Source organism: Carlito syrichta, unplaced genomic scaffold, assembly GCF_000164805.1.
Source record: "Carlito syrichta isolate Samal-C Ts95f unplaced genomic scaffold, Tarsius_syrichta-2.0.1 Scaffold304564, whole genome shotgun sequence".
In the NCBI taxonomy this organism is placed as follows: Eukaryota; Metazoa; Chordata; class Mammalia; order Primates; family Tarsiidae; genus Carlito; species Carlito syrichta.
Window position 1 is genome coordinate 80,971 of NW_007248660.1, and position 13,418 is coordinate 94,388.

The 13,418-nt window shown below is 47.1% G+C and overlaps 1 protein-coding gene across 1 annotated transcript in view; it reads left to right on the forward strand.

Moving 5' to 3' along the window:
- Positions 1-13,324, forward strand: part of MCM4 (minichromosome maintenance complex component 4) — a 17,155-nt gene extending 3,831 nt beyond the window's left edge. The window contains exons 8-16 of the mRNA XM_008060237.1: positions 2,361-2,581; positions 4,215-4,335; positions 5,978-6,237; positions 6,692-7,057; positions 7,898-8,025; positions 10,179-10,386; positions 11,374-11,602; positions 12,430-12,563; positions 13,111-13,324. Of these exons, the coding sequence (XP_008058428.1) occupies positions 2,361-2,581; positions 4,215-4,335; positions 5,978-6,237; positions 6,692-7,057; positions 7,898-8,025; positions 10,179-10,386; positions 11,374-11,602; positions 12,430-12,563; positions 13,111-13,203 (1,760 nt within the window). The 3' untranslated portion in view covers positions 13,204-13,324. The remainder of the gene's footprint in view (positions 1-2,360; positions 2,582-4,214; positions 4,336-5,977; positions 6,238-6,691; positions 7,058-7,897; positions 8,026-10,178; positions 10,387-11,373; positions 11,603-12,429; positions 12,564-13,110) is intronic.
- Positions 13,325-13,418: the final 94 nt, after the last annotated feature.

Sequence of the window (13,418 nt, forward strand, 5' to 3'; positions counted from 1 at the left end):
TTTTTTTTTTTTTTTTTTTTTGAGTTGGAGTGTCACTCTGTTTCCCAGGCAGGAATGCAGTGGCACACTCACGGCCACTCCAAGGTCGACCTGCTGCTAGGCTCCAGCGATCCTTTTTCCTCAGCCTTCCCAGTAGCTGGAACTACAGGTGTGCACTACCACACTCAGCTAATTTTTGATTGATTGTAGAGATGAGGTCTCGCCAAGTTGCCCGGGCTGGTCTCAAACCCGCGGGCTCAGGGCATCCACTTGCCTTGGCCCCTCAAGGTGCTGGGATGATAGGCTGAGCTACCGAGCCTGGCCTAACTGAACTTTTTGTCTTAAAAGGATGTAGTGCTGGGCACGTGGCTCGCGCCTATAATCCCAGCACTTTGGGAGGCTGAGGTGAAAGGACTGACAGAGCCCACAAATTTGAGACCAACCTGAGCAACTTGACAAGGCCTCTTCTCTACAGTAAATCAAGAAAAATTAGCTGGACCAGTTCTAGCTCCTTGGAAGGCTGAGGCCGAAGGGTCGCCGGAGCCCAGCTGGTCGAGGCTGTGCTATTCGTGAGCGTGCCACTGCACTCCAGCCTGGGCAACAGAGTGAGACTCCCAACTCAGAAAAAAAATGTTGTGACTGTTAACAGTTGTCTACCTTATGATCACCTTTCCCATGTATAAAATATATCTACGGCTCATTTCATTAGATAGACATTTTCTTTAAAGCCACTGTAAAGAAAGCAAATGCAAAACGTAATCCCTGCCCTTAAGCTTAAGAAATGAATCTGGGGACGTAAACGGAAGATGAGGCTGAAGAGTGAGGCAGGAGTTGTCTCGGCCCCGCGGGAGGAGCAGGGCGCTGGGCCTTTGTGGCAGAAGGTCACAGTGAAAGAGGACTCTGGATCCCAGCTGTGTGGCTGCTCAGCAATACAGTTGAAGCAGGGTGTTTGGAAGGTGATGTCCAGAAAGCCTGGGTCCTGAAGAGCTTTGCACGCCACTTGGAGAATCTGCGTGTTTATTCCAAAATCATTAAAGAGCTACTTACACCTTTTGAGGAGAACGCTTTTACCACTCTTGAGGCTCATGGTGGTTCTGCTGTGCAAGGCGTACTGCAGTTTGGTGGGTAGACTTGGGCAGAAGCTCAGATGGGGCATCAGTACCCTGGATGGGGGGCGTAGACGTGAGAGTACAGGACAAACATACTCGCCGGGGGTGAAGACTGAGGTAAGAAGCTGCTGAAAATTAACAAATGCCTCTGTAGGTAAGTGTGCTCGGAACACAAATTTATTTCAGAAAGAGGAAATAATATAGCCATAAACACAAGCAAGTTTTGGCTTCACTGCTTACTGAAGAAGTATAGGTTTTTTCCTCTTAAGAAATTGGCTCCTGACATCTCTATGATAGGGAGTTCTGGTAGAGACGCTGGAGGAGGTAAGAGGGCTGCATTTAAACTTGCAGAGGCAGAGCATTGTCTAGTGGCGATTTCCTGCATGAGCCCAGAGTGTCCTAGTTGAGAAGTCAAGAAATTCCCTGGTATTCAACTGATGGCAAAGTTGGCAGCCTGCGTTTTAGAGTGCTGGCAGGATGGGGTGAGCTTCAAAGCCAGCAGTGGCCAGCCACAGGACATATTTTGTTGACTAGCCACAGCAGAGTAACTCATCTGAAGCCAGTAGCGGAAATTAGCAGGGAGCAGCCTGACCTTCAAAGGGTAAGTGTCTGTCAGGAAAGGTCCAGATTGTAGCGGGAGCATGAATGAGAGTGAAAAACCCAACTGTGCGGTGCTCTCCTGTGCAGACAGTGAGACTGGCTGCAGTATAGAGTGCTCTTTCTCTGCTGGGTGCTGTCTTACTAGGCTTGAAGCATACTGACTTATTCAGGCCTCGACTTTGAAGTAGATGCTGTCCTTGCCCCATTGTGTAGAGCAGGCAGAATGAGGCCCACACAAGCTAAGTGTGTCCCCAAAGTCACACACACTCAGTCCAGGCCGTCTGGCTCCTTTCATGAGACAGCAGGACTTGCAGGTGGTCCAGAGAGTTAGGTGAAAGGCTGGGGCACAGAGCAGGCAAAAAGCATCTACTTCTGTTTTGGTGCCCAGAAGGGCAGGTCGTGGGATGCCTACTGGACAGAGGCCCTGAGGAGGAAGGGTTCAGAGGTCTGCTGGGGTCGAGAGGAAGCTTGACTCAATGCAGGAAGGGCATCTTGGACTAGACCAAGGGCACCCAAGGCACTTCTGGTGCCCAGAACACAGTGCCTGCCTGTGACCCCAGCCATCCCCAGCACCTCTGCACCTCCAGTCAGGTGGGCTGTCTTGATGACTGGCCCTGACTCGGCTGGCCATGGGAGCAGCTGGTGAACAAGCCAATCTCTCTCCCTTTGCAGATATCGACCAGCTCATCACCATCAGTGGCATGGTGATCAGGACGTCCCAGCTGATTCCTGAGATGCAGGAGGCCTTCTTCCAGTGCCAAGTGTGTGCCCACACAACCCGGGTGGAAATAGACCGGGGCCGCATCGCCGAGCCCAGCGTGTGTGGGCACTGCCACACCACTCACAGCATGGCCCTCATCCACAACCGTTCCCTGTTCTCTGACAAGCAGATGGTGCGTGGCTACCCTGGTGCCCAGGCAGGGCTCCCAGGGCGATACTTTTGCCTTTGTTTTGCCCCTATCTGAATCCTCAAAAAGCCACATTTGGCCGGGCTCGGTGGCTCAGGCTGTCATCCCAGCACTTTGGGAGGCTGAGGTGAGAGGATTGTCTTAGCCCATGGGTTCGAGACCCACCTGGGCAACTTGCTGAGACCTTGTCTCTAAAATAAATCAAAGATTAGCCGGGCGTGGTAATGTGCGCCTGTACTTCCGACTACTTGGAAGGCTGAGGCAGAAGGATCGCCGGAGCCCAGCAGGTCGAGGCTGTGGTGTTCGTGAGCATGCCACTACCCTCCAGCCTGGGTGACAGAGTGAGACTCCAACTCAAAAAAAAAAACCACATATATCACCAAGACCTTAAACCTTGCCGTCTCAAACCCCTGGGCTTAAGTCACCCTCCCAAAGCACTGAGATTACAGGCATGAACCAATGTGCCCCTAAACCTTGACTCCTGAGTGAAATTGGCAGCTTCCATCCTCTGATGGTACAGGATTTGTTGGTAGGTTTTGGGCTGGAATATGCAGAGCACACCAAGGCTCCAGCCTTGGTACAGGGCACCTGTTTTATTACCAGGAAGCACTAGTTAATTGTTATATACTCCATGTGTTCATGGCCTCAGTTGCTTCATAAGAAAACATACCTTCAGCCAGACACAATGACTCAGCCTGTTATCCCAGGACTTTGGGAGGCTGAGGTCAGAAGATTGCCTGATCCTAGGGATTCAAGACCAGCCTGGGCAACTTGGTGAGACTTCGTCTTTACAATAAATCAAAAAATAAGTCGGGCATGGTAGCATGCAGCTATAGTCCCAGCTATGTGGAATGGTTGCCTGAGCCCAGGAAGTTGAGGCTGTGGTGACCATGAGCATGCCACAAAAAAAGAAAAAAACATGCCATCTTCCACTATAAACATCTTAAAAGGTTCAGGTCATTTGTAAACAGATCAAATTAGCCTACTTTTTGGTTTATTCAGTTAAATTAGCATGAAATGCTTTTATGGGAAGTATTTAAGATGTAGGATGACTTTAGGTAGGTTAGATATGAGTATATAAGCCAGGTGTGGTAGCATGTGCCTGTAGTTCCAGCTACTTGGAAGGCTGAGACAGAAGGATCGCCTGAGCCCAGCAGGCCAAGGCTGCAGTGGCTGTGAGCGTGCCACTGCACTCCAGCCTGGGCGACAGAGTGAAACTCCAACTCAAAAAAAATGTGTCAACTTCACCCAAGAAGCCTAGAGGTAACTTCTAAAGAAATAATTAGAAACACAGACAAACACTTGTACCAAGAGATATGTACTGCAACCTTACGTGGCAAAAACGGGAATGAAATTTCTCCTCCAAGATGGGAGTGTTTAAATAACAGCATCCTTCTTTATTTTATTTGCCTCACCTCTATGCTAATGAGAATAAATGAACATCCTTTTAAAACATTTGTCATGCCACCTTAAAAAGCAGGTATTTTTTTTTTAAAGGAAGTGAAGGTGCTAGGTATCAGATATAGTTCTCTCAAGCCGTACAAAGACATGTAGATTTGGTCTCTACTGCGCTTCTTGTCGTGTCCTAAGTTTTCTCTGTTTGCCACTCTTCCTTCAGATCAAACTTCAGGAGTCTCCAGAAGACATGCCAGCGGGGCAGACACCTCACACTGTTTTCCTTTTTGCTCACAATGATCTTGTTGACAAGGTTCAGCCTGGGGACAGAGTGAATGTCACAGGTAAGAAGAGATATGCACCCACACATGAGGATGTTTGTCTTGCTTTTTATGCCACTCTTGGGCGACTCCTTGGACTCAGTCGTGAATCCGTTGGAATGGAGCTAGTTGTCCTCCACGTGTCAGTGCCGGCCTCTGAGAATATGAGGTCTATCTCTGCTTTACCCACCACCTTCTTAGCTTAGTACCGTGGCCCAGCAGCATGAAGTCTTGTAGTTCTTCCCACACCTGAATTTTGCACGTCGTGGTCCCTGTAGTCACTTGCCTCTTGCTATCTCAGTGTTGCAGAGTTATGTGTGTGTCTTGAATTGATGACATTACTATCATAGGAGAGCAGCTGAAGCTGAAGACGAGGCTAGCACTGGTACAGTCTGAATTAATGCTGTCAGCTCAAGGAACTGTCACTACCCTGGAATTTTAAATGTTCTACTTATTTCCCAAAAGTCATGGAGAGGAATGAGTTGGAGCACCTTGTTTCCACTCTCAGAAGCCGATAATCAGGGATGTGCAGGTGGCAGTAGCTTAGCTGCTGTGGTCAGTTATGGCCCTGTGATCTATATCCTCTTCTCTTCCTGCCAAGAGAGTGCCGTTTCCACAGCACCTTATGAGTGGCAGTCTTTCCACGCATTAGAGGCATGCAGAATTCTTGTTTGGGGGTTGGTGTTGATGGCAGCATTGGTCTTCATTCATGGGCAAGGTGAGGACTGATCCAGGGAGTGCCTGGCTCCTGGGGAAGAGAGTCTGAGGCACAGTCCATCAGTTATTTTAACTGGAGCAGGAGTTCTCATACCACTTCTTAGCAGTGTGAAGTCCAGCAATTGTCACTAACAAGCTCAGTTGTAAAAGTACACAGTAGTTGAAAACTTGAAAGAATGTGTAATTTTTAAATGAGATGTGCAGGGGGTTTTTTTGGTTTTTTTTTTTTTTGAGTTGGAGTCTCACTCTGTCGCCCACTCCCAGCCACCGCAGCCTAGACCTGCTGGGCTCTGGCAATCCTTCCGCCTCAGCCTTCCAAGTAGCTGGAACTACAGATGCGCGCTACCACGCCCGGCTAATTTTTTGGTTTATTGTAGAGATGAGGTCTCACCAAGTTGCCCAGGCAGGTCTCGAACCCGCGGGCTCAGGCAGTCCACTCACCTCAGCCTCCCAAGGCGTAGGATAACAGCCTGAACCACTGAGCCCGGCTGCAAGATGTGCAGTTTTAGAATTTTTTTCTTTGAGTCGGGGTTCTCACTTTGTCACCCAGGTAGAGTACAGTGGCGCCATCACAGCTCATCTCAACCTCAGCCTTCTGGGCTCAATTGACCACGTGTGGCATGATGATGCCCAGATAGCTGCTCAGGATCGCTGCTAGTAAGTGGTCGCAGGCAGACACGTTGTCAGGGCTGCCACTTGCAGAAACCCGAGTCTTCGCGGCTTGCCTCTTTCCTGCTGACAGCTCCCCACCGGATCAGACAGGGCAGGAGCTTGGCAGTGGAGGCCTGAGTCCTGGGCTCAGAAAGGGCATGGAGCCCATGTAAAGCTCGCCTCCTCTGGGCATAGCTGCCAGCGTGGAGTGCCTTGCTATCCTTCGTGGCTACGCTGGTTGTCAAGACCCTCCAAGGAAGATGTCCAAAGGTAAGAGTGCATCTTGTGGTGTCCTCAGGCATCTACCGAGCAGTGCCCATTCGAGTCAACCCAAGAGTGAGTAGCGTGAAGTCTGTCTACAAAACCCACATTGATGTCATTCATTATCGGAAAACGGATGCCAAACGTTTGCACGGCCTCGATGAAGAAGCAGAACTGAAACTTTTTTCAGAGAAACGTGTGGAATTGCTTAAAGAACTTTCCAGGAAACCAGACATTTATGAGAGACTTGCTTCAGCTTTGGCTCCAAGCATTTATGAACATGAAGATATAAAGAAGGTAAGAGTGGATTTTTAGCTTAGGGTTGGAATTTACAGTTTTGGGGGACCACATAGCTTAAACATCCATTCTACCTTCTCACCCGTTGCACCCCATAAAGGGTACAAGTTATGCCTATTACAGCAAGGTGCTGGCACCCTGACCTGGTCACTCAGGAGACTCATAGCCTAATTGATATCCTCATCGCTGCACTGAACTTGTGTTTCTGAACACGGGTCAGAATAGGGGCTTATGTGGTTAATGTTCTGGCATGATGGCCTGTGCTTGTGTATAAATTGGTCAATGATACTTAGGGCTTATCAAAGCACTTTCACACACCTATTTATACTTTCCTGCAAGTGCCTTAATTGTAGTTATGTATAAGAGTAGAACGGTACCTCTAAAGTATAAAGTAAATCTCAATTGCTCTGCAGTAAATGAGTGTTTTGACATGCTTGTATGTTGGTTTATTTAGGGAATCTTGCTTCAACTCTTTGGTGGAACAAGGAAGGATTTTAGTCACACAGGAAGGGGCAAATTTCGTGCGGAGATCAACATCCTGCTGTGCGGTGACCCTGGCACCAGCAAATCTCAGCTGCTGCAATATGTGTACAACCTGGTACCCCGGGGCCAGTACACATCCGGGAAGGGCTCCAGTGCAGTTGGCCTTACTGCATACGTGATGAAAGACCCTGAGACCAGGCAGCTGGTCCTACAGACAGGTGCCCTTGTCCTGAGCGACAACGGTGTCTGCTGTATTGATGAGTTTGACAAGATGAATGAAAGTACAAGATCAGTGTTGCATGAAGTCATGGAGCAGCAGACTCTTTCCATTGCAAAGGTAAGTCACTTTCTCCACTGTGAACATGGACGCGTTTAAAATGTGTTAACCCAGCGGGGCATGGTGGCTCAAATCTGTAATCTCAGCACTTTGGGAGGCCGAGATAAGGGGATTGCCTGAGCCTATGGGCTCAAGAACAGCCTGGGCAACTTGACGAGATCTCATCTCTACAATAAATAAATACATAATTAGCCGGGTGTGGTAGCATGCACCTGTATTTCCAACTACTTGGAAGGCCAAGGCAGAAGGATCGCCTAAGCCCAGCAGGTCGCTGCTGGGGTGGCCATGAGTGTGCCACTGCACTCCAGCCTGGGCAACAGAGTGAGACTCCAACTCAAAAAATAAATAAAAATAAAATGTGTGGACCCTTGAAATACACCATGCTAGATTACCCTGACTCTAACTTGGGGAAACTGATAAGTACTTTTTAGATCACATTTAGAGCTAAATCTAAATATCTTTTGTAGGATATTGTCTTTCATCTTTTTTGCTGCACTGACCTACTAACGTATTTATAGAACTTAAGCTTGTCCGAAAGCTCATGTGAGGGGTTTGCTTTCTGAGAGAGACATGATTGATTCTAGCACACATTCATCTCAATTCAGTCCTTGGCATGGATTCAAGAACAGAGCTTGTCCTTGTGAACTGTTGGAGTCAGTAAAGGTGATGTGGCTCTCATATAGCAGAAACTGCAGAGGGTCTATGGGCTTAGTAGGCAGGTGGGCAGAGATGGCTCTTGGTCTTGCCAGCGTCAGGAGAGACTTCTAACTATGCTGTTGTATTTTTGGGTTTTTTTGTTTTTTGTTTTTTTTTTTCCCCTCCTGTTTTGTTTTTCGATAGGCTGGGATCATCTGTCAGCTCAATGCACGCACCTCTGTCCTGGCAGCAGCAAATCCCATTGAGTCTCAGTGGAATCCTAAGAAAACAACTATTGAAAACATCCAGCTCCCTCACACTTTATTATCAAGGTATTAAACTATATTTTTATTTTGTGAAGTGGATGTTCTTATTTTGCTCGTTTGGAGAATATTCAGGGTGAGATTGAAAAGGAAATGTGTTAGTTGTCTTTACGTGCCGGGCACAATGTCTCATGCCTGCAATCCCAGCACTTTGAGAGGCAGAGGCGAGAGGATTGCCTGAGTTTGGGGCTTCAAACCATCCTAGGCAACTTGACAAGACCTCATCTCCGCAATAGGAGGTAGGTAGGGTGGATGGATGGATGTTCGGAAGGACGGACCAACGGATCAGCCAGCCCACCTACCCAGAATGTTTCAGATCTGGTTGCTCACGGGTTTTCATGGCAAGAATTCTGTGTTCTCCACTCGGGTGTGGCTCGCATCTTGCTTTCATTCGTTTTTTGAAGCAATTGGGATGTTCCACTTTCACTCTTTTTCACGTGGTGCTCTCTGTCATTTTAATCCTCAGGCCACTCAAAGAACAGCCCCACACAGTGGACAAGGCTCTGCAAAATTCGATGTGTTGAAGCATAATCGCGTGGTCTTCCCTTTTTCTCAGCCCCACTACTGCAAGTGTGGAATGTGGATAGATTTTTTTTTTTTTTTTTTTTTTCATTTTCATCTGCATCTATTTGGGCTGAATTTATTCCCGTCCCATAAGTTTTTGTTTCTTCAGTTTCTTCTGGGATATCTTTTTCTTCCGTGTGACCTCCTCCTCTGATTTGGGAACAATCTGCTCCTTTCCAGTGAGGATCATCTCTGGCAGGGGGAGCTTATGTATGGGTTGATGCAACCATGAGTCTTGTATGTCCAGCGGCACATCTTGGGGGCTTTGTTCACCTGGATGTGCTCAGTGAACTGAGAATCAACGTCTAAGCCCATCAGCCCAGCATTGCTCTCTGCACTTTTCAGCATGTGCAGCAAAAATTCAGCACTCTTTTTGGGCCACTGAGTTGGAGTCTCACTCCATCACCCAGACTGGAGTGCAGTGGCCTCTCCCGGCCACCGCAGCCTCGACCTGCTGGGCTCTGGCGATCCTTCCGCCTCAGCCTTCCGAGTAGCTGTAACTGTAGGCACATACTACCATGCCCGGCTAATAATTTTTTGATTTATTGTAGAGATGAGGTCTCGCCAAGTTGCCCAGGCGGGTATCGAGCCCGCGGGCTCATGCAGTTCACTCACCTCAGCCTCCCAAAGGCGCGGGATTACTGGTTGAGCCACCGAGCCTGGCAGATATTCTTTCTTTCTTTTTTTTTTTTTGAGTTGGAGTCTCACTCCGTCACCCCAACTGGAGTGCAGTGGCACGTTCCCGGCCACTGCAGCCTCAACCTCCTGGGCTCTGGCGATCCTTCCGCCTCAGCCTTCCAAGTAGCTAGAACTACAGGCGTGCACTACCATGCCTGGCTAATTTTTTGATTTATTGTAGAGATGAGGTCTTGCCAACTTGCCCCGGGCAGGTCTCAAACCCTCCGGCTCAGGCAATCCACTCAACCTTGGCCTCCCAAGGTGCAGGATTACAGGCTGAGCCACCAAGCCAGGCTGGATTTTAGATTTTAATTACTTTTTCTTACGAAATAGTCTTTTTTTGAGCTGGGCATGGTGGTTCACACCTGTAATCCCAGTGCTTTGGGAGGCGGAGGCAGGAGGATTGCCTGAGCCAGGGTTTTGAGACCAGCCTGGGCAACTTGGTGAGACCTCATGTCGACAATAAATCAAAAAAATTAGCCAGGTGCGGTGGTGCACACCTGTAGTTCTAGCTACTTGGAAGGCTGAGGCTGGATGGCCTGAGCCCAGTAGGTTGAGGTTGTGGGTCATGAGCGTGCCACTGCACTCTAGCCTAGGTGACACTATGAGACTCTGACTCAAAAAAACAAAATTCCAGTCTTTAAAATTGTAGTAACTTTTCCCTGGGAGAAAAAGACTACTTTGCTTCAGCTGTTTTGTCCCTAGCCATTTTCTTAGTAGTCCTAAGATCTAGGAAGGCATAAGGAAGTGAGCTGACCAAAAAGCCCTTGCAGCCACTTACACAGAAGATGCCTTCTCTCTCTGGAGGGTCAGGAAGTACATGTTCACTGCACATGTCTACAGTGCATGAACAGTCTTTATATTATGCTTGTAGGTGTGCTGGTGTCCCAGCCAGAGTAACTTTTTTCTTGGTTTTCTAGGTTTGATCTGATCTTCCTCATGCTGGACCCTCAGGATGAAGCCTACGACAGGCGCCTGGCTCACCACCTGGTAGCACTGTACTACCAGAGTGAGGAGCAGGCCGAGGAAGAACTCCTGGATATGGCGGTGCTGAAGGACTACATCGCCTATGCGCACAGCACCATCATGCCTAGGCTGAGCGAGGAAGCCAGTCAGGCTCTCATTGAGGTAACCTGGCCTGGAAAGAGGCTCACTGGGCCTGTCGTCAGAAGCATACCTAGACTGCATCCCCTTTAAACATTATTTTCTTGAGGACAGCATAACTGTTTTCTGTAACTATTTCCTCCTGTGGCTTTTCCAAATGTTGTAAAAAGTGAGAATGAATTCATTGATGTAGGTCGTACACATACTTTTTTAAGTTTAAATACTTAAAACCACAGTGGATTTACAGTCGAAGACCTAAGTTCAAATACAGGTGATACCTCTTAGTAATTTGGCGGTTCTGGATAAGTCATCCCATTGCTCTAAGCTTCCATTTGCTTGTTTGTACAAAGTAAAATGACAGGTAAATAAAGTTCACTTTTTGGCATCCTTGTACGTGGGAAGCATTGCACAACAGCACATTTTAGATTGTTAAAGCGTTGTGATATTAAGAAGGTTCCTGGTACTCTGATGGGCTGTAGGTCCTAACTGATACATCTTACCTTTGTAACATTCACCCAGTGATCCTTTGTATGCCTCGTCTAGTGGGTCTCTAGCCAGGGATGTAGTCCAGGACCGGCGCTTGAACACCTTTCTCAGACAGGCCCTCATTTTGTCTTCTGCACTAATTGTAGCCTGCTTCTTGCCCCACAAGCCATGTCCCCCTCCCCTGCTATGCTGTGCCCTTCTCTGTTCTTCAGAACTACACCAAATATCACTTTCTCCAAGAGGTCTTCCCAGATATCTCCCAGTCAGAATAGTCTCAGCCATCACTGCACACTGGGTGTCAAAATCCTCCCAGGATTTCTGTGGTCTGGCTGTTTTGTCTCTCCCACTTGGTGAGTTCCAGGGCCCAGGACTAGGTCTGACGTTTGGATTCCACTCAGTACCTCCACATAGCGGCTGGGCAGGAGTTCAGTTTATTTAATAGACCCCCAACTGCTTAATAGTTGAACCATGAAACTGAGGTTATAGTCTCCAAGGAATTTGCTTTTATTTTTCTAACTACACTAGGCTTATGTAGACATGAGGAAGATTGGCAGTAGCCGAGGAATGGTTTCTGCATACCCTCGACAACTGGAATCCTTGATCCGCTTAGCAGAAGCCCATGCTAAAGTACGATTTTCAAACAAAGTTGAAGCAATTGATGTGGAAGAGGCCAAACGCCTCCATCGGGAAGCACTGAAACAGTCTGCAACTGATCCCCGGACTGGCATCGTGGACATATCTATTCTTACTACAGGTTTGTAATTTCCACTGAGCAAAAAATACTCTTGAAAATCATGTAAATATGTAGGTAGTTAATATGTCACATGCAACCCAACTGTAAATCATTTGAAACAAGTTCTCTACCTTTTGGGGTTCAGGAGGACCTCTTTGAGATTCTGGTGGAAGTTGCCCCTCAGTCTTCTCGTAATACAAATAGACTCTAGGCCAGGAATGGTAGCTCATGCCTGTAATCCCAGCACTTTGGGAGGCAGAGGTGAATGGATTGCCTGAGCCCAGGGATTCAAGACCAGCCTGGGCAACTTGGCAAGACCTCGTGTCTACAATAGATCAAAAAACTAGCCAGGTTTGGTGGCGCACACCTCTGTAGTCCTAGCTATATTTGGAAGGCCTAGGCAGAATAATCACCTTGGAGATCAAGGGTCTGGTGGCTGTGGGGCATGATTGTGCCACTACACTTGAGCCTGGGTGACAGTGAGACTCTGACTCCAAAAAAGTGTGTGTAGAGACACACTAATGCACACTTTTGTGTTTAATTTTAGAGATTCTATCTGCTGGGTAGGCAGTCACTTTAGCTTATTTTTAAGAAGTAGTTAATTTCTTAAGCACTGACTGCTTACTGTATAGATTATGTGAACTGTATTTTGATGGAAAGTAGCAACTCTTGGTTTAGAAAATTTGAAACAACAGAATTCAAAATTCATTATTCTTTTGAATGTATTCTGGCATTCAGCCACTGTACTCTTACCTTTCTTGGCAATGCTGCTAAAAAAAATGTAGAATTTGAAACATTTTACGACTTAATAGCAGAAATGTTTTTCTTTATTTTTTTTCTAAAATCAGGAATGAGTGCTACCTCTCGTAAACGGAAAGAAGAATTAGCTGAAGCATTGAAAAAACTTATTTTATCTAAGGGCAAAACACCTGCTCTAAAATACCAGCAACTTTTTGAAGATATCCGAGGACAATCTGATATAGTAAGTGTTTACATGTGTTTTTTGTTTAATAGTTTTTTTCTCTTTTTCCTTAATATTGCTTTTGGGATTTTAAAAATTATTTTCTTTATTATTTAAATAATGAATATAGATGAGAATAAAAAAAGTAAAATGATCCTAAAGATTATTGTCAAGAAATGGTCACGGTTCAAAACATTGCACCCCTTTTAGAGATTTTGCATGCATAAATTTGTCTTGGGAGTTTTCGTTTGCCCCTTTATGAGTAAGTAAGGTAATTTGTTCAGTGAAAAGATCTGCGTAAGCCAGAGCCCACTCTGCCTACTTTTGTAACCCCCTTTCTTTCACTAATGTCCTTAGCTGCATTGACGTTGGAGGCAGAGTTGATGGTTACAACAGAGACTGTACAGATGCCAGTCCTATGGTGTGTACCATCAGGCCCTTTACAGGAAATCTTTGCCACCCCTGATTTAAAGCATAAGAAATGTGTGCAGCCTTTAACACTAAAATTACTGTGTCTCTAAGGGAGGACTGGGCATACAAAGTCTCTATTTTCCTTCTCTTCCCCCAGGCAATCACCAAAGACATGTTTGAAGAAGCACTGCGTGCCTTGGCTGATGCTGACTTCTTGACGGTGACGGGGAAGACTGTCCGCTTGCTCTGAAGCAGCTGTGAGTGGCGCTACCTGTGCGGCCTGCTGGGAAGCTTGCTCACTCGCCTGCTGTCTTTGGGCAGTCAGCAGCCAACACTGAAATCTGTGTAAATAGATTCTTTTTTTTTTTTTTTTTTTTTTGAGTCGGAGTCTCACTCGGTCGCCCAGACTGGAGTGCAGTGGCCACTCCCGGCCACCTCAGCCTCGACCTGCTGGGCTCTGGCGAT